The sequence below is a fragment of the Eptesicus fuscus genome, chromosome 11, assembly GCF_027574615.1.
Source record: "Eptesicus fuscus isolate TK198812 chromosome 11, DD_ASM_mEF_20220401, whole genome shotgun sequence".
NCBI classification, from domain to species: Eukaryota; Metazoa; Chordata; class Mammalia; order Chiroptera; family Vespertilionidae; genus Eptesicus; species Eptesicus fuscus.
The window spans coordinates 40,655,380-40,676,211 of record NC_072483.1 but is presented as its reverse complement, the minus strand read 5'-3'; the positions used below and the strand labels follow the sequence as shown (position 1 = coordinate 40,676,211).

The following is a 20,832-nucleotide window of genomic DNA, read 5'->3' as shown; positions in this document are numbered from 1 at the left end:
GACAGGCTGTTCGTATGGAAAAGCTGCTGGAAACAGCTTGGGTGAGCCCGCTAGTTGGGTGGGGCAGGTCTCAGGGAATCACCAGGGCGAGGCAAACTGTGAGCCAGGTTGGTAGAGATTCGGATATGGTGCTCACCTGCCAGCTCTGTGGGAGCAGGGCTCATCAAAGAAACAGTGGCCTCTGTTAATACTTCTGTCAAAGCTGCCTCTCCAGCTCTTGCCCTGATGCCAGACAATTCAGTTCATCCTTGTATATACCTGGTGCCTTTTGAGCTGCTGCCCCAGTGCTGAAGCTCAGAGCAAGTGAGTCTGAGTAAGTCCATGTGTGGGCCCTTTAAGATGAATGCCTGGGACTCCAGCAGCCTTCCATCTCACTGAGCCACAATCCCTGCTGTTTTTTATAGACAGAAGTTATGGGGACTTCTCTTCTTGGCATTGGAACCCTGGGCTGGGGGGCCTGTTGTGGGGCTGGGACCCCTTGCTTCTCAGGGGGGACCTCTGTAGCCAAGATATACTTTTTTATCCACTACACATGGGTGTGGGACTAGCCTGATCTGCATCTCCACCCTCTTATCAGTTTTGATGTAGTTTCTTCTTTAATTCCCTAGTTGTAGGACCTTCATTCAGGTTCAGCTAGATTTCAGGTAGTTCTGAATGATGCTTTTTTCTGTATTTCAGTTGTAATTTCAATATGGTTGTGGGAGGATGCAAGTACCACATTTACTTACACTGCCATCTTGACCCCAAACCCTCAACCAGATGTAGTTTCATAATGATAACTAGAGGCCCAGTGCACGAGATTCGTGCACTCAGGGGGTCCCTCAGCCCGGCCTGTGCCCTCTCACAGTCTGGGGGTCCTGGGGGATGTCTGCCTGCCGGCCTAAGCCGGCAGGAAGACATTCTTAACACTGCCACCGAGGCAGGAAAGGCTCTTGCCACCGCCACTGCACTCTCCAGCCATGATCCAGCTTCTGGCTGAGCAGCGCTCACCCTATGGGAGTGCACTGACCATCAGGGGGCAGCTCCTGCATTGAGCATCTGCCCCCTGGTGGTCAGTGTGTGTCATTCTGCCATTCAGTTGATTTGCATATTACCCTTTTATTATATAGGAAGGATTTTAATACTCATCAATATAGAAAAACATATTCTGTATTCCAAATAACCACCAATTCAAAACTTAGAGCACTATCTGCTACCTGTACTTACAAGAAATTTTAAAAATAATAACCTTGCTGTAATTATATTAATTTTATGTATTTGCATCTTGATCTTAGACTAGAACCAATGGATAGAGGCCACAAGTAGTGAGACATCAACTCAATATATAAGGAAGTTCTTAGTGTAAAATATCCTTGACTTGGAATCATAAGGCCTACATCCTAATTCACTCAGTCCTTCTCTGCTTTAGTTGCCTTCTCTGTAAAATGGGCTATGAATAGACTCACCCATGGATCTTTGTGAAGACTAAATTAGATAAGTGTTAGGTATAAAGCAACATAGGTATAAAGCAGTCAAAGGGGGAGCAGGCTTCCTTACCAAGAAGAAGGTTTTCTGTTACTTGAGGTGCTGAAATAGAGAGGAAGAAATAGCAGAGCATGGAAATGAAAAGCATGGACTCATACCAAATAGGCCTGGATTTATTCTTGATTCTATCAATTGTTGCCTGTGTGATCCTCCACAAATTACTTATTCTCTTCAAGCCTAACTGCCTCCCTTTGCTCATCTGCACAATGAGTTATCATGGGGATTAACTGAAATAATAGATGTCAGTTGCTTATCAATTCCTGGTGCATTCATTATATGCTGCTGTTCATCTTAATTATTATTGTGTTTTATTATTATTATTAATACTGTCACTACTACTACTATTATTGTTATTATTGAAAACAAGCATTTGGAAGAAACTTGTAAGGAAGCCCCAAGAATCAGAAAAGTGATTGGGATAAATAGTTTCCTAATTCTAAGATTCAAGTTTCTATGCCTTTGTTTTTACCTTTATATTCACATCAGAACATAAGATTTATGGATTAAATCTGCATAAAGAACTAGGAGTCTCTATTTAGTCTACTTGAATCCTCCATCCCCAGTTGATAAAAGAGGTTCTGGCATTTTAACAGTTAGTGGTTGCAAATCCCGTGAACAGACTTGATAATAAACACATGAAGGAGCTACCTTTGCCAGAGATTGAGGCCAAGAGTGTTCTGGAAATCAAGACCTTTTCTTTCCTTTGCATTCCTCTTTGACCCTCTTTCCTCACCCATCATCTTATACATCAGAGGAGGGTGTTAATCCAAAGGGAGTCTTCAGTTTCTTCAGGTTAGGCGAAGGAGATGTTTCTGAGTAGGGGTCTCATGGAGCTCCTCACCACTCTAAATCTATCCTTCCCACACCTTGTTTGTGCCAAGAGTAGTAAACTCTGGGCACCATATTGGTTTAATAGCATGGAGCCACACACCACCCACCCAGTTGGGGAGAGTATGCTGGCATGTTGACGGTTTGAAAATGAGAAAGGAGAATCAGCCCCTTATGTGAAATTTACTTTGAGTATGTTTTGCAGCATAAATTTAGAGGATTATAAGATAAAGAAAAACATGTACAGCTTATATTAAATATTATGTGCTAAAATATTCTAAAACAGTCCAACGGGTTACTTATTTTTATAGCCCAGATCTATCCTTGAAGATTTTATTTTTATTCATTTGTATTACTCTGATTTTGGAAGCCCAGCAAATGCAAAGTGGTTCATTAGTTGAACTCTACTGTAATTACTAAAGCTAATGAGCACAATATTTTGAATGCCAAAGCCAATTTATCATCTACTTCTTGTAACAGAACAATTTATGTCTCTTTTCAGAGGAAATCTTCAATACCCACTCCGCTCTGTGGTGGTCTCCAAACGGCACATTTTTAGCATATGCCCAGTTTAACGACACCGAAGTCCCACGTATTGAATACTCTTTCTACTTTGACGAGTCAGTGCAGTACCCAAAGACGGTGCACATTCCATATCCAAAGGTCTGTGCTCCTATTCATATAGCAGTTCTGTGATTTGATGGGAAGAGAATGGTTTCATTTAATCCTTTCCTGCTAATGAAAATATTGTCAGTCTCTCTTCAACAGCTTGCTGTGATTACTCTTGCTGAAGTCAACAGCATCTGGCAATTTTAAAGTATTTTTATTATCCCAGGAAAGAGTGTGATTTAAGGTTTTGTAATTTCTCCAAAAACTTTGAGGAATGACAAGCCGAAAAAGATGGGGGAAATGCTTTTGAAAGAGGTAGGGGGACTGAAAATGTTTGAATGGAGGAAAAGAGAGGCTATAATTGAATCACAAGCTCATCTCATTTGTGGAAGTTGGAATGTGCCCTAGATGAAGTTGAAAAGCTTGATTATATATCAGGTTGTATTACTAATTAACAGATACATGACTAGTTTTAGTGGTTCTATTATAGATTTGGCACTAGTGTTAATTTCACACATCCTACATTTGGAATAATAGTGTCATGTCTTGGTTTTCAAGGCTGTTCTCCCCCTCCGGATGCATGTTTATGAAAATTGAAAAGCTTTCTTCAGCAGTGTAAGCTAAGGAAGAGGGGAATTTAGATGGGAACAACAATTCTTCACTAGTATCATAATAATAATGACTGTCATATTGTCCATAGGAAAATCTAATAGTAAAGTGTTGTTTTGCTGTAAGCAATTTGGAAAAAGGGATTTTTATTTTTACCAACTCTCTCAATTTGTTTTATGAAGAGCTGCCATTTTAGGAAGACAGAGAAAAAAAGATCAGAGACTAAATATGGAGATGTATTTTCAGTGAAATGTAATTTTTTGATGAGTGAAACTGGCAAAAAAACAAACAAACCATAAAATGTTCTTACTAAAAATACATTATTTCTAGCTAATTTGTCAGTTGAGGATCTATGTGTGTATATAAAAAGGTTTTATAGATTTCTGTCATGCTATTTATTGTAAAACTCCAACGTGGTGAACCTGAATTTGGAGTGAAAATGACAGCTTCCTAATTAGCATTATTGGCTCTCGGCTCAGGGAAACTAATTTTCCTGGTGGATTGTGTCTTTGGCTGAACCCAAGGAATTTTTCCTAGTGGTCAGCCAGTTGACTTCTTGTCTTCTGGAGTCAGGATATATTTGCAAAATATCAGAAATGATTTTAAGAAATGTGTCCTTGTTTGCATAAAGTATACATAAATTATGAATATTTATTAATTAAACAGGAGTGTTTGGGGTCTATATATATTTCTGACTGAACATGAAAAGGTTGCATTTCATGACCCTCCCTTATGTTCATTTTATCTGCATTAAATTGTTTGAATATGTCTGATTGTTATAATTTTATGGCTGTAATGCAGGCATTTTTGTACAGTTTTAAACTTGTGCGATGATGTATTTTTTGTCAATACCAATCCTGTGATTGCTTTTTCCTAGGCAGGAGCTGAGAATCCAACTGTAAAGTTCTATGTTGTAAATACTGACAACCTCACCAGTCTCGTTCCTGTGCAAATCACTGCTCCTGCTTCTGTGTTAATAGGGTAAGACTCTTGACCCAAATGAGTGGGTAGTGGCATATCTCCCAAGGAGAAGATTTAAAAAATGAATAGCAGACTCCGTGGTATTCTCCCATGGTATCACCCAGGCTGGCAGTCATTCATTCTTTCACTTAGCTACTCTTTGTTGACCATACTTGATGTCTCTCTGCTGGGCAGAGATGTTGTTGCACAATGAATAGAGCAGTCAGAGTCCCTAGTGTCATGGAACCTATACTTAAGGTGGGAGAGGCGGACAAAAACCAGGGAAACAAATAAAGATATATATAGCCGAAACCGGTTTAGCTCAGTGGATAGAGCATCGGCCTGCGGACTCAAGGGTCCTAGGTTCGATTCCGGTCAAGGGCATGTACCTTGGTTGCGGGCACATCCCCAGTAGGGGGTGTGCAAGAGGCAGCTGGTCGATGTTTCTCTCTCTCATCGATGTTTCTAACTCTCTATCCCTCTCTCTTCCTCTCTGTAAAAAATCAATAAAATATATTTTTAAAAAAATTTTTTTTTTCTTAAAAAAAAAAAGATATATATAAAATGTCAGGTGGTAACAAATGTTGTGAAGACAAGCAAAGCAGGGCAAAGTGATAGTGATGGTGATGGTGAGGGGGAGGGGAGGAGTGTTAGGGAAAGCCTCTCTGATGAGATGACCTGTGAGCACTGATGTGAAGAAAGGGGTGGGGGTGGGTCTTGCCACATGGATAGCTAGGGGTACCGAATCCAGAAAGAGGAAGAGTAAGTGGAAGGACCCTGCAGAGAGAACATGCTTGGTGCATTAAAGGACCTGAGAAGAAGACAGGGTGCCCGGAGCACCCTGAGTGAAGAGGAGAGTGCTGGGAGTAAGGCCAGATCACACAGGCTTTCCAAGTCCTCTTAAAAACTAGCAACTGTGGATTAAATGTAAGGAGCCTCATGATGCTGATGTGCCTGAGGATGTCAGTTGCTTAAATAATCCTTGGTGGTTTGAAATTCTGCTATTGAGCACCCTCTGCCCCTTGTTATTTTCTTGTAAAGATAAGCAATTTAGGGCTATCAAGTTTCTCCTTATTCATTTCTTTTATCTGTATTGGTTTTGTTGTTGCTTTTAAATAATAACTCATATTTTGAGCACTCACTATGTGCCAAACACAGGGTACTGTCAAAAGTAACTCTCTTTCCAGCAACTGTTATCATATGTCTGTGTTACAGATAAGAAAAATGAGTCCTAGAGATTAAGAAAATGACCAGGTAGAATTTTGTATTCAATCTTGTCTTTCTGACTTGGAGAACAGCGCTTGTAAGCATTCTGCTAGGTGCCTCCTTCTGTGCGAATTCAGGTGGTGCCCTCAGGTTCCTGAAGTTGTCATCAGAGTAAAATGTAGTATCCGCTTTCTCAGGGTTGCATTTACCAAATCAGGCATGCTGTCGGCTTTGCTCTGCAATTCCTAATTCATTAACTTGTTTAGACATATTTATATTAACCTATTTATTCTTTGGAGGGAGACCAGTTACTAGTAAATTTAAAAATAATTTTTTCCTGAGTTTGTCCAAGGGTATAAAAATTTTACCCAGTGGTTCTAAAACCTGGTGTTTGGTCCCATCCAGCCATTTCTTCAATCAACATTGATTGAGCACCCACTATTTACACACACAAAAGTCCTCAGAGTGAGTTTCTGCCCTTCTAAGACTTACGATCAGGTAGAGGATGTAAAACATTCCCATAAATCATGCCAAGAGCAAATGTGACAGAGGTATAAACAAAAGGCTGGAGGCATTCTGGAGGGAGTGGGGGAGAGGTGGGTTTTTTGTGACCCCAGCAATCAAACCATGTGCAGATTGAACAGGTAGGGTTACAGCAGGGCACAGTGGGGAGGAAGAGCACTGAAGCGGGAGGAACCGCACGGGGAAATGTGGGGCTGTCCAAGAGCAGCAGGGCCTGGTGTGACCACCTGGTCTACAGCTAATAACTGTCTGAGGGGAGGATGAACCATGAGCGCCTGCCCTGAAAAAAATATTAGATCTAGCCCGGCCGGTGTGACTCAGTGGTTGAGCATCGAACTATGAACCAGGAGGTCAACAGTTTGATTCCCAGTCAGGGCATATGCCTTGGTTGCAGGCTCAATCCCCAGTAGGAGGCAGCCGATTAATGATTCTCTCTCATCATTGATGTTTCTATCTCTCTTTCCCTCTCCCTTCCTATCTGAAATCAATAAAAAAAAAAGTATATGTATTAGATATAGAAGGAGCTTTAGACCTCACCACTGGTTGGGAAACTTTTTTTTTGAAGACCCAGAAAACTGTTCAAGTGAGATAGCGCCCAGAAGTACAGAGTCAGAAAATGGAAGCTGCACAGGTTGCAGGCCCGGTCCTCATCCCCTTTCCTAAACCCCCGAGTCTCAAGCAATTAGACAGAACCTGCAGGGGCTCCAGAACACCACTGTGAGACACAGGTGAAAGAACTGAAGTCCAGAGAGGTAAACTCATTTGGTCAAGGTCACACAGCAAGTTAGTGTGGGAACTGGTAATAAGGCAGAGGCCAGCACCTGCCAGGCCAGAATAATTGAATTAAAATATATTGAGTGCTTCCTATGGGCTGAGATTGTGCTGGATGTCTGCTCATTTATTTTCCACATACTCCCTATGGTGTAATTTTCATGGCCATTTCACAGACGAAGAGATGGAGTCCTCCCCACTTGGAAATCAGTGGAGTGAATTTCTAAGCTCAGGAAACTTCAGTAGTTCTAAGGATTTATTTTTCACCCCATGTAGTTCTTTGTAGTTGTTCTTTGTAGTTCTTTACAGCATGCTCCTAATGAGGGCTGCCTCACTCCATGGAGATATTTGTGTGGAACATATTTTACCAAAGAATTGTATTTTGGAAATGCCACAGGATATATAAGATAGGAAAGTGCAAATCCAGCTCTGGTCTCTGTTCATACCAGTAAGGACCCAGCTTTACTAAAACCAGGCTTGAGATCATGTCTGTGGAAAACATTCTAACACATGGTCATGTTCCGTTTTCTGGCCTCACGCCGAGATCCGGCAAAGCCAAGTAAACCCAGGCAAGTTATGCCTCTTAGTAAACTGCCTAGCACCCTGTGCTGCATTGCCCGGTAAGTCCCAGGTCCCGGAGTGGGACACCCTGCCAGGAGCAGCATGATTGTTTCCTCCTCCGCCCATGTGCCCATCACTAATTTTCCTGTTAGGCCATGACCTTTCACCACTGAGCTTCCAGCAGGTGAAAACCTACAGGAGATAAGGCCAGTTTGCAGTTTGTCAGGAATGGACTGTTCTGATAACAAGCGAGAAGGGCATCCAGGTCACTCTGTCAGCGGCCCAAGCCTGAATCTGAATCAGGGTGAGCCTCCCTACCACCTCCCCTGATTTAGAACGCAAGTTAATTGGATTTGTTAAGCTGCGCTTTTGTATTGACTACTCATGCTGGGAATTTGAAAGCTCAAACTGTTTAGAAGCTTTGCTCTAAATAAAGCGGTTAGGAGATTGGTGAATGTAAAATCACCAATCTCCTAACCGCTTTATTTAGAGCAAAGCTTCACATTGCTGAATTGAAGTAAGATGAGTTCTATAGGTAGGGGCCAATCTTTACTATAATATAACCAGTGCCTAGCAGGCTGCCTAAGACATAGCAAATACCCAGTTGATATTTATAGAATAAATGGATAGAGTTAATGCATGCATGGGTGAACAGAAGGTATAGTTCACATGTGACTTTGTGAGTGCAAAATAGTTTATACAGCCGGCATCAAAGATGACCTTCAAAATGACCTGGCACAGCATTTCCAGTGTTCTGTCTCCTCCCAGTCATTTGAAAATTCTGTGGCCTGAAGCTGGAGGATCAGGGAGAATTCTACTGAGGTGACCCAACCCAACATCTGTTCAGTGGCTCAGGGGAACTGTCACACCCAGTTCATGACCTACCCCACCCAGTTGTCTGCTCCTGAGGGACACCATAGATAGACTTGCTATGTCTCCTCTGAACAGTTGATGACCCTTGGTCTGTAAAGCAGGGACAAGACGGTCTGGGATTGTCACACAGGAGATGAATGAACTGGACTGAAGTGCCCTGGAAGCTGGTGATACCTCCAAGAAAGGAGGCAGATTAGGAGCTCAGATCTGCTCCATCTCACCCCACCCATTCCTCTCCTCAGCGATCTGTCAGCGGCCCGGGGAGGGTTGGCATCTCTGTCAGAGCAGAGGGTGGCATGGAGCCCACGGCCAGCACTGGCAGGACGCCCGCTTCCTTGGGTGATTCGCTGAATTAATCACGGCACCGTCTGCACTTGCTCTTAGTAGCAGTTTTCTCTCCAATATTCTTTCCAGTTAGTAATGTGTACCTTATTTTAGGCATCTTTAATATACCAAAAGAAACATTTATACAAGTTAGGGGTATTAATGTCACTCAACAGACATTTACTAAATGCCTACTGTTTGCAAGGCAGCAGTCACTTTACCAAGGGATTCCCTGTAGTGTGACTTTCAAAAGCAAGTCTCTCCCAGTGCATTCAAATATGATTTGCTTTGTCAAATTCAGTTGTTCAGTTTACACACACTCTCTAGGAATAGGTAGATTTCCTAGAGAGGAATTTTATCCTGAAAAGAAGCAAGAAGGTAAAGCTAGCAATGTTTACCAGAGGGATGGGTAGAGGTTCTACAGAGGGAGCGACTGGAAGCAGAAAATCTGAAGCCAACTGCTCAGTTTGAATTCTGGCTCCAACATTTTCCAGAGCATGACCTTGGGCAAGTTACTTAGCCTTTCTTCCCTGCCATTTCCATGTCTGCGAAACATGAACTCTAATATTCCTGCCACGTACAGTGGGCATGAGCTTTATGTCAAGAGAGCACTTACAACAGTTCCTTAGCCTTTCTTCCCTGCCATTTCCATGTCTGCGAAACATGAACTCTAATATTCCTGCCACGTACAGTGGGCATGAGCTTTATGTCAAGAGAGCACTTACAACAGTTCCTGGCACATAGTAGATTCCACATGGGTGTAACCTATTATTATGTCCAGAAATTACTCCATTGCTCCCTATTCCCATTGTACTAACCCCATTCCAGAAGTTAGAAGAGCTGGTTGAATCACTAGGTCAAATCTGGGGTAGGCAGTCACTGTCTCAAGGGGAGGTCAGGTTGCCTGCACAGTCCCTCTTCTATCTCTCCCCCAACCTAACGAAAGTCTACTCCACAGTTGCCTCTCTGATTTTTGCAGAATAAAGTCAGCATGGAGTGAAAAGTATAGCTGATAATCCTGCTTGTTGGGGTTTTCTAGTTTTAAAAGGAGACGTCAACCTTTCGGTAAAAAGTACAATTGAACCATCGGTTCCCTTATATCTTTTTCATGACTCACTGACATCTGGTCCTGCCATGATCTCAGCTCTGGGCTGGGATATGCACTCTTATTCTGTCTCCTGCTAATTCCAAATCCTAAATAGAAACTATGATTGAAGAGAAATGTGTATACCTTAGAATTCAAAAATTACTGCTTGCTCTGCTGGTGAACTATCTCACCGGGCACTCCCAGGGTGCAGAGTACACCGTGGGCTATGGAGAGTGACAAAGGTAATGGAGGATACAGGCTCATGAACCTTTGATCTAGAAATGGGCGGAGAAGATGCCAGATGCATGTGAGTTTCCTGGCAGAATTCCCAAATTCCATTGCTCAGTGTTTTCAAATGGGGAAAAGTTTCTATGGCTGATTTTTGAACACGAAAGCATAATTTACGGCTGTTAGTAGATAAAGCATTCAGTACTAGGTGACCCACTAATCATGTAAGAGTTTCTTTCCCCGTTGTCTGTCCCTCCCCCGACCAGGCCACTGTAGAAAAAGGAAGGCTCTTCCTGGAGCCCAGGTTCCTAACAAATGTCCCATGGAACCCTTGGAAATTGTATACATGGTATGGGGATGTTTTTCTCCCCTAGAGAGAGGTACATAATTTTAATCACATGTACATAGAATTTTTTACCTGGAACAGAGAGAACTACTTGTATAGAGCATACCACTGGGCAAGTCCTACCTCCCTGACCATTTTGTATGATCTGCAAGTTTGAATAGCTTTACATTTTTGAATAGTTGGGGGGAAAAATCAAATGAAGCATTATACTTCATGACATGTAAAAATTATATGAACTTCAAATGTCAGCATTTCTTTGGGACTATTGGGGGTGGCAAGAATGGCATTAGGTGCTAGACTTGTGGGTTCAGGCCAGACCTGGGTTCAGCAACCTCGGTACCTCTGTTCTGGCTAAGAAAGAATTCAGAGCCTAGACTCCAACTATAAGAGAACATTTATTTAGAAAATCACAAAGGTTGAAGAAGTAATTCATAGAAGAAATGGGCTGAGGAAACAAGTTATAGAGGCAAAGGAAAGGCCCTTGGAACTTAGAGGTGAGGAAGGTACAGTGACGCATTTTGGGGTTGGGGGGAAGGAGAGAAGAAGGGGAAGGCGCTGGTGTGCTCTGGGGAGGGAGAGCACACTGGTTCCTCCATCTGAAGAGTTTTAAGGGTATAAATTTTAAGAGAGGTCCCAGGGTAAGATCTCAATAGAATATTCAGCAGCTTTCCAGGTCTAGGTGTCCTTTCAGAGTCAGAGCCAGGGCAGGGGGTCATTATCCAAAGCAGCTGGACCTAAAGTCAGCTGTGGGGTCCATTGTCTGGTTTTGCTGCTTTTCTGGGCCTGGAGCTGAAAGACAACTGAGGCCTAGATGTTATCTCTAGGGAGGAAAGGTCAGGGGGTCTAAACTGTATGACCAGTGATATGCTAGGGAAGGAAAGGTCACCCTGGGGGTGAGGTCCTACCCTACAATTGCCCTTTGCTAGGCACTCAGGGCTTTCTGCCATGGTGACCTTCTATACCTGGCCCATCGTCCTTGCTCTGCTCATGCCTCTCTTACTGCCTACCACAAAACCCAGCCACACTCATGTGTTTACTTACTGTCTCTGAAAGGCAGAGTTGAGTAGTTGTGACAGAGGGAATATTGCCCAGGAAGCTTACAATTTTACTATCTGGTCCTTTCCTGAAAGTTTTCTGATCCCTGGCCTAAAAAGTTAATTTCAAAAAGTTTCATTTTCTATTTTGTGTTGCACTCTTCCATTCCCTTTGCAAGTACTTTTATTCCCTGTCAGATTTATTTGCATTTCCTTTTCCTCATGTAACACCTCTGCATTGGGCCCGATGAAGAATTAGACTAGATGGGGCACCCTTGCTCCTGGGTATTTGAAGAAACATTTGCACTCTCAGGCCCTGCAGCCTGGCGTCTGGTGATAAGCACCATAAGACTGAGTGGTGTAGGAGGAGGAGTTTCCTAGAAACCATCATGGACAGGGGATGTTTGAGTAAATAAAGGAGTCAGAGCATGACAGATGTTTCAGACTGAAGGACAGGCTGAACAAAGCCGGGCAGCTAGGAATACCAGCCATGCAGACGAGATCATGAATGGATAATGAATGTACTTTTTTTTTGTATCCTCACCTGAAGATATTTTTTACATTGACTTTTTATAGAGAGGGGAAAGGAGGGAGAGGAGGGGGAGAGAGAGAGAGAGAGAGAGAGAGAGAGAGAGAGAGAGAGAGAGAGAAACATTGACATGAAAGAGACACATTGATGGGTTGCCTCCAGCACATAACCTGTCAGGGGCCAGGGACAAATCTGCAACCAGGGTTCCTGCTCTTGGCCTGGAATGGAACCCAAGACCCTTCGGTCTGAGGGGCAACACTCTAACTGCCAAGCCAAACTGGCTAGGTCTAGGGCCGAATATACATTCTTTTTTTTTTTTTTAAGATTTTTTTTTTTTAAAATAGATTTCAAAGAGGAAGGGAGAGTGAGAGAGTGATAGAAACATCCATGATGAGAGAGAATCATTGATCAGCCACCTCCTGCATGCCTCCTACTGGGGATTGAGCTGGCCACCAGGCATAGGCCCTGAACAGGAATTGAACCTTGACCTCCTGGTCCATAGGTGGACACCCAACCACTAAACCATGCCAGCTGGGCTGAATATATATTCTTAATAAGAGGAAAGTTTGAAGTGGAGGGGAGTCCCTGCTTGCGGGAATGTAGTGCTTTGCTGCTGGGAGAAGGGGGTTGGTCTTCCTTCAGTGTCTGCCACCTGTGTGGGGACAGCCTAGAGGCCCTGGTACCCTGGCTGCAATAACACATTGTGTCCCCAGCTGTAAAAAAGGGTTAGTGAAGTGGTGAGGGATTTAAAGTGCTTAATCCAGCACCTGATCCACCCTAAGAGCTCAATAAATGTTTGTTATGTGATTTAGTATCTATAAAGGGAATGGCACGGGGAAGTGACCTGTGAATTCTGCGGAAGGAAAGCTATTTAGGCCACAAAGGACAGCATAGCATTTTTCCCCCCTCAGTGCTGCATTCCTCAGAATTTCAGTGAGTGCTTGGTTCATGCAGGTATTCTGCCAGGCCTTGGGGATATATCTTGCAAACAAGATGCTGTGGCCTGCCTCAGAGAGCTTCCAGTCCACTAAGTGCCGGAGGAGGGATGGGCAGAGCCTGTGAAGGAAAGAGCAAGGGAGGGTTTCAGAGCTATTATGGAGGAGGAAATACAGCCACTGGACCAGGCTGGAAGCAGGCTTTTGTCAGACAGTGGAAAAGAGCAACTTAAGAATGGTTATACAAAATCACAATAGGAGGTGGGGAGAGCAAATAAAATAAAATATCCAGAGCAAATAGTGTTAGGGAGGCTAGAAGAAAAGTAAATTATGAATTCCACGCATGACACTGCAAATCAAAATGTAGTTCCAAAAACTTTTAAAGGTATGTGTGGGCAGAAAATGCACTGCTAGAGATATCTTGATTTGTATAAATTTACCTTAAAATGCCACAGGGTTTCTTAAGTTCTTCACATCGTTCGTGTTTTGATTCCTGAGAATTTTTTTTTTGGAATATAATTATTTTATTTTCAAAGTTTGTAGAGATATGAGTCAATCGTTTCCCCCTTTAAAAATGACGTTGAGGAAAAGATCAGCTGTGGTTTCAACCAAATAAAAATTTTCTAGAGAAGCACATCAAATTACCAGAAAATACTCCAAACTCAGTCAGTGTCACTGGCCTCATGGTAACGTTCCCACAAGAGAGAAAAGTGATGGGGAAATGTCACCCTTGACTCCCTGGCACCACCAAAGGCCAAGCTGAGGACTTGAAATATCCTGCCGTGGTGTGGGTCACATATGCTAACTGCCATCTAATGTTAGCTGTTTTTCTTTTGTCGGATTTATTTTAATTTCTATTTAAAATTAAATTACACTTTGCCCTGGCCAGTGTGGCTCAGTTGGCTGAGTATAGTCCTATGCACAGAAATGACAGGTTTTGGGTTTTATCACAGCCAGGGTATGTGTGGGAGGCAATTAATTTATGTTTCATTTGATGTTTCTTTCTCCCTCTCCCTGCCTCTCTCTCTCTCTAAAAAAAAAAAAAATCAATAAGAACATTTTTTTTTTAATTACACTTTGAGCTTTAAGAAAAGGTATAATATTATGGTATTGACATAAGCTGTAGAAAATTTTTAGAAAAAATAATTTGAGTCAAACAGAGGATACACTTGGAAGATCTCACCAGACTGAGAGAAATGCTTTGGAGATTGGCAGTTTGCAGCTTCTTTTATGCATTTGAATTAAGAGGGGAGGACTATGTGAAGTGTGTGTGTGTGTGTGTGTGTGTGTGTGTGTGTGGTGTGGGGGGGGGCGGGGGGGGGGAGGGAGCCAGGCAGGATTGTGATTGGATTACAGGATAGCTAACAAGACTATGTGCTCTCTTGAGGATGGTTTTTCTCCTGAGGGGTCTAAAAGGTGAGTTACCTACATGCACTAAAATAATGCACAGGGCTTGCTTAAGGCAAAAAAATAGACCTTTTACTAAAGACATTCTAGGCTTGAAGCATGACTACCCACCATAACCAGTTAGGAATTTGTGATCAGATCACCCTGGGCGGTTTCTTTCCATAGGACCTCTTTTTCATTCCCAATGGTATTAAATGCTTTCAACAGCCATTTAACATTGTATTCCCATTAAGATTCATTGCATTGAGTAGAATGTTTAAATGTACCAAGATCTGGAAATAAGTATGCTCCCCTTTTTCCTTCCTTCCTTTCTTCCAGGGATCACTACTTATGTGACGTGACCTGGGCAACCAAAGAAAGGATTTCTTTGCAGTGGCTCCGGAGGATTCAGAACTATTCAATAATAGATATTTGTGACTATGATGAGCCCAGATGGAATTGCTTAGTGGTAAGGTTGATGGGATGTTCTGCTTCTAGAGCTACATGCCATCAGCAAAGGGCTGTGTGAAAACCGGGAGGGAAGGAATGTTTGGGCATCAGGAAGGGAAGTTTGAGTTTCTGTTCTTTCCAACTCTTTGTCTGACCCTGAGGTAGTAAGTAAGGATTGACTAACTTTTAGATACTGTAATGTGATATCTGGTGGTGCTTCTATTTCACCTTCGCTCACGAGTCATGCTGTTTTAGTTATGGATATTGTCACTTGGGAAGGGTGGTGATTGGAAACCCAGAAGATAGAATTTGATGTAAAATTCAAAAGTACCAAAGGACCAGGTTCTGCACGGTCAATGAAGTGTGTTTCAAACGAGAAAATACATGGGATGGGGAATGACGGGCTGAGTATATATATATATATATATATGAACAAAACAAATATCAAGAGACACATCTATACCATACCATGACTATCTTTAAGCAGTAAACAGTTTTAGAATTTAAACAGATAACTACCAGTCTGAGGGTGGCAACATTGAAGCAAATGAAAGTGTTGATCCAACCTTGCGGTGCCGGGTAGGGGAGACAGGGGGTGGGAGGGCGGGAGTTGTCCATCCAGGAGACCACAAGGTGCAGCCAGGCTGGTGGATCAGAATTAAAGCCCCTTTGGGAGCCAGTCCCCTAGGGAGAGTAAAGCCTGGTAGAGGTTTGCTTGTATAAGTCAGGGGCACCTCTACAAACGGTTTTTCTGGTAATGGGCCCTACACACACGATCCCTTTCTGTTCCCATCCTGATTGAGCGAAGGACACAGTCTCACCCAGAAAGTTTAGGCACCCAGTATCTTGATTCATTCATTCATTTCTTTATGCAACAAACACTCTGTATTTATTATTTTCCCAGCTCTGTGCTAAGCACTGGATATTTTTTAAAAAGAAAAAATAATAATTGGACAGTATGCTTTTCTCCCAAATGTTTATATTCTAGTAAGGAATACCATTAATATTAGAAAAATCAATAGTAATAGTTACCATTTCTTGAACACTCACAGTAGCTACACACTGTAAGGTTAGGGAGCTGGTTAAGGTCACACAACAGCCTGAATGTAAAGTGTAAAACCTATGTTTTTTGCTTCCTGCCAACTAAACCATACAGTATCAGAGTATTATGCCCTAGAAGGGCATAAGCAAGGTTCAAGGAATGTAGAGCAAAGGAATATGATCAACTTGAGTGAGAGCAGACCCAGAGGGATGGGATATGAAGTGGGAGAGACCTGGATCCCTCTGGAATAAGTTGCCATATGCTGGGCAGAAAAAGGCATAAAGGCCCTAAGAGCAGAGGCTGTGCAGTGTGAATAGGTTGGAGCATGCAAGGTTGGGGGGTACATAGGCCTAGGGTTGGGAGAGAAGGACAATGGAGAGAACTGAAGTTAGAGATCCATAATAAGGCCCAGGTGCCATTCTGGGGACTTTGGACATATCTTAAAGACATGAGAGCTATTTTAAATAGGAAAGGATGATGGTGAGATAGAGCTATCTGTTGCCAAATGAGGTAGGCTGGGGTTGAAGAGGTGGAGAGCTCCCTGGAAGGAGAGAACAGCAGGGTCTCCAACCAAGAGATCAGGGCAATGTACCAAGGAAAGCCTGAAGCCATAAACTAGAGCAGTAGGGGTGGACAAGGACAAGTGAAGTCAAAGAACTAGATGGCAGGGGCTGAGGGAGTGACTGTCACCTCAGAAGAGTAGGAATCTAGAGTGATTCCCACATCTATGGCTTGGGTGAATCAGCCACTAACTAGGACAAGCATGTCAAACTCGAGTCTCGCGGGCCGCATACCCCTTTTATTTGACCCGTGTTAGCCTTTGAGTTTGACATGCTTGAACTAGGAGAAGAATGAAGGAGTAAGAACAAGCTGGTCGGGATGGAGGAAAGATAATGAGGATATCCCCAGTTCTGTGCATGTTGAATTGAAATGCCAGTAGAGCTTCAGGACAGCAGGTGGGTGTGGACCCAGGACAGAGCTCTAGGTAAGAGAGGTAAGTTACATAATTATATAATATATAAGAAATACTAACACAGATACAAATATATGAATGGAGAATGTTTTAATTATTTTATTATAAATTCAATTTTATTTATATTACCACAAATTAGGACTAAAGAATTGAATTCCTATCTCACTTATTTTTAAAACTCTGTCTTTGTCTTTTTCCCTCCTAGTCACGGCAACATATTGAAACGAGTACTACTGGCTGGGTTGGAAGAGTAAGTGTTTAAGAGTTATGGGTTTTTCTGTTGTATGGCTCAGGTACTCAGAGCTATTTCATATGCAGATATACCAAACAAGGGCCCTAGATTACTTGCTAATAATAAAGATATGTGTTTACCAAATATTTACATGCTCCCTGCAGAGACATCTTTTTATAGAAAAGGATAACATACTCTACTCAGTTGAAAAAAGTAAGGGGCCAAATGGAAAATCAATGAAGAGCATACACTTGATCTTAGCCAAAAGGCAGGGAAGCAATAATGATGAGCAGACAAAACAAGACACATACTCTAGGCCTGTGGTCGGCAAACTGCGGCTCTCGAGCCACATGCGGCTCTTTGGCCCCTTGAGTGTGGCTCTTCCACAAAAATACCACGGCCTGGGTGAGTCTATTTTGAAGAAGTGGCGTTAGAAGAAGTTTAAGTTTAAAAAAATTGGCTCTCAAAAGAAATTTCAATCGTTGTACTGTTGATATTTGGCTCTGTTGACTAATGAGCTTGCTGACCACTGGTCTAGGCAAATGGTGGCTCCCGGTGTGTTAAAATCAATCACTGCTGAAAGGCAGCTAAGATGCTGAGTGTGCTCATTGACCGCATGTTTCAGAAGCAGAAAACATGGTTTGCATCCAGGGCCTGCACGAGTGTGGAAGGAGATGTGACCATTGTACATCCGGCAGAAATTCAGTGGCATGCACGTCACACCCCCATGCAGCTCTCTCTGGAGCACATCATACTCGTGTGGATTGACATTTGGATAGGCCCCAGATGCAGAGCTTTACCCAAGAAAGCACAGTGATCCTCAGAGACTTCTCAGGCTTCTAACTCCCATCGCGATTCGTAGGCCTTGGGCAGAATCACCAACCACGTTGCTGTAAGCCATGGAATGAAGCAAGTGGATGAAGGAACTCCAGCCATCGTGGCACCTCATGTGAAAGATGGAGACTGAATCTCACCTAGTTTTGATGACCGTTTCTGTTAAGCCCTCTTTAAGAGAGAGAAACAAAGTGACACAAAGCATGCCAAGCTTTCACGTTTCGTTGGGTCTGGATGTGAGGCCCCCCGGTTCAGGAGCACGGCCCCTTCCAGCTGGGCTGGGAGCTCCGATAGCATTCACACGTCCTTTCTCTTCAGGCATTGATTGGGCAGAGGAGAGAGGTTTGCCAACATGAAAAGTGGTTTCCTCCATGGCAAGAGACATGCTACACTTCCTCACGACTCTCTGGAAAAAAATATGTTTTTTCCTCTCTGTATTTAACCAGACAGATGCCACTTTTCACACATTTCTTCTAGGCACAACTCCATCCAGGGGAAACAGGGAAATGTATTAAAAAGATAAGGCTGTGAACACAGGTCTAGAGAGGGGAATGTGTTTCAGAGCTCTGTAATGAGAACAGTGTACTGCACGCCTCAGCTTGCTCCATAAATGAATTCGCTTTGAATCACTAAAGAGAACCTGGGAGCATTTTTCTTCATTCCCAAAATGGGAGCTGATGAGAAAGGAAACATCAAGGGTGCAGTGAACCAACAATTTTAAAAGGCCATCTCCTACCTGCTCTCAAATGTAGTAAGGAAATTGAAGTTGTGAAGTGACATATTCCTTTCAGGCTGGGGTAGATACTCTTCTGCTTAAACAACATTATGTTCTGCGAACTATCTTTATTGAACTTGCAAAAAAAAAATGGAAATTTTGTTCTATATTTCCATACAACTACTTTTTTGTAAACTGTTGATTGTATTCAGCAAAATGAAGAAGCTTATAATAAAATGATAATTATATGGATGTTTCTGTACTGAAATATACGACACATTTCTTATGGTATCTAGTCCAGAAATAGTTAAAGACTTTCTAAGTCTGACTTTCCAAAGGAAATCTGTGTAAAAGGCAGTCAAAAATAATATTAGTCTGTTTCAAGAAAACACATTTGTGACACTGAGGAAGTTTACTTCTTGAAACCGAAAGGCTAATGCTAATTTTTGCACACCTATAGCCAGAAGTCAGCGTTATCCTCCAAAGAGAGATGTCCAAGAATAACAGTAACCACTTGCTATGCATTGAGCATCCTATGTAAGCTTCCTTATGCGCATTCACTCATTTCCTCCTCACAGAAGAATTCTCTAGGACTTAGATCTTTTTGTCTGAATTTTCTAGAAGGAGAATTTTCTTTCAAGACAAAATTGGTTTCATTTGGCAAGTAAATGAAGCCTGGGTTTCAAGCATAGGTGTTGTCATTTCTAAAACTAAAGCTGGGACTGAGATGAGATGAATGTGCTTTAACATGCTTTTTGTTTTCTATTATTTTCTAGTTTAAGCCTGCAGAACCTCATTTTACCGCTGATGGGAATAGCTTCTACAAGATCATGAGCAATAGTGAGGGCTACAAACACATTTGTCTTTTCCAAATAGATAATGAAGTAAGTATTCTTCCACAATTCATTTCAGGTTGATCTTTTTTTTTTTTTTTTTTTTTTTGACACTGACTTGAAGTGGAAGGCATTTGGTAAAAATCGATGAATGTGTACAAATAATCGGACTAACTCCAATTTCTCGGTGGCATCCGAAGTAAGGTGGATGGGGTGGGAGACCCAAGAAAAAGACCTGAGATTATCTGAATTCCTGATAGAAAGATTTAATTCTTCCCTTAACCTTGATTAGAGAGAGTCTAATCAACGTCTTTTTTTAAAAAAAAAATTCCCATCAGAAGTGCACATTTATTACAAAAGGAGCCTGGGAAGTCATCAAGATAGAAGCCCTTACCAACGATTACCTGTGAGTATTCTAGGAGGTAAACATACTCGTCGTAATCACACCCTCTTTGCCCAGAAATAGGGAAAAAAATCTCGTACAAATAGAGTAGTCTGTTTGGAATGAGTTCAGATTTTTTTTTTCTTTTTAACATACGGAAGCCTTAATGATTTTCACATATGCTTAGCAGATTTGATGCTCTGCCACCAAGCAGCTCTACCTCTTGCTCTTACCTGCTTTACATTAGAAGAGCTGTAGCCTCTTTTTCTTAACCATCTTGGAACACTGAACTAGTACTCAGGGGCGTTTCATTAAATTTCAACTGGCACTGACTTTTTGGTAGGCTTGGAGCGGCTATTTTATCTGCCCATGTCTCGGCCTTACTCTGGAAAATGGAAAGCTTTGCAGAGGTTGTCAGCTACCACGCATTGGTGGGAAAGGGAATGTTCATTTTCATGAGAATCTCGGGCACATTTGTAATTCTTTTTTGGCCTCCCCACGGAAGAAGGTGGCCACTGCCCAAAGCAGTTTTCGAAGGTTCTCTTCAGAAGTGGCTCTGCGGCTCTCAGGAAGATGGGGCTGCTGCCATCTCGGAGTGGGTTATAAATCAGAAAACATGGGAAACACTATGGATAAATGGGGTCTCACCTTCAGGTTCATTGTCCAGCTACATTTTTCTTACAAAATACTTCCTTTGAGATTTTCCTTGCCACTTCAGTTAGGGGAGCAATCCTTGCATTCAGATATTTTAGTCCGTTAAATAGAAAGAATCTCCTGTTTAGAGATGACGGCGAAAAAATGGCTGCTGGGGGCCAGGGGCAGGGAAAAATTGTAAAAGAAGGGCAAGTACTAATGTATGAGCACTAATGCTTGGTGTTGAGTTAAATGCAGTGTACTTGACTTTTCTTAAAAACATAATTAATAAACACTTCATTTATTTCCTTCCCAGATACTACATCAGTAATGAATATAAAGGAATGCCAGGAGGAAGAAATCTTTATAAGTAAGAATTCTATCAAATTGACCTGAGTCTTTTAAG

The 20,832-nt window shown here is 42.3% G+C and overlaps 1 protein-coding gene across 1 annotated transcript in view; it reads left to right on the top strand.

The window, feature by feature from the left end:
- DPP4 (dipeptidyl peptidase 4) overlaps positions 1-20,832 on the top strand; it is an 83,909-nt gene that overhangs the window by 34,899 nt on the left and 28,178 nt on the right. Inside the window, exons 9-15 of the mRNA XM_054723315.1 lie at positions 2,855-3,015; positions 4,448-4,551; positions 14,672-14,801; positions 17,003-17,047; positions 19,355-19,462; positions 19,750-19,817; positions 20,743-20,796. Of these exons, the coding sequence (XP_054579290.1) occupies positions 2,855-3,015; positions 4,448-4,551; positions 14,672-14,801; positions 17,003-17,047; positions 19,355-19,462; positions 19,750-19,817; positions 20,743-20,796 (670 nt within the window). The remainder of the gene's footprint in view (positions 1-2,854; positions 3,016-4,447; positions 4,552-14,671; positions 14,802-17,002; positions 17,048-19,354; positions 19,463-19,749; positions 19,818-20,742; positions 20,797-20,832) is intronic.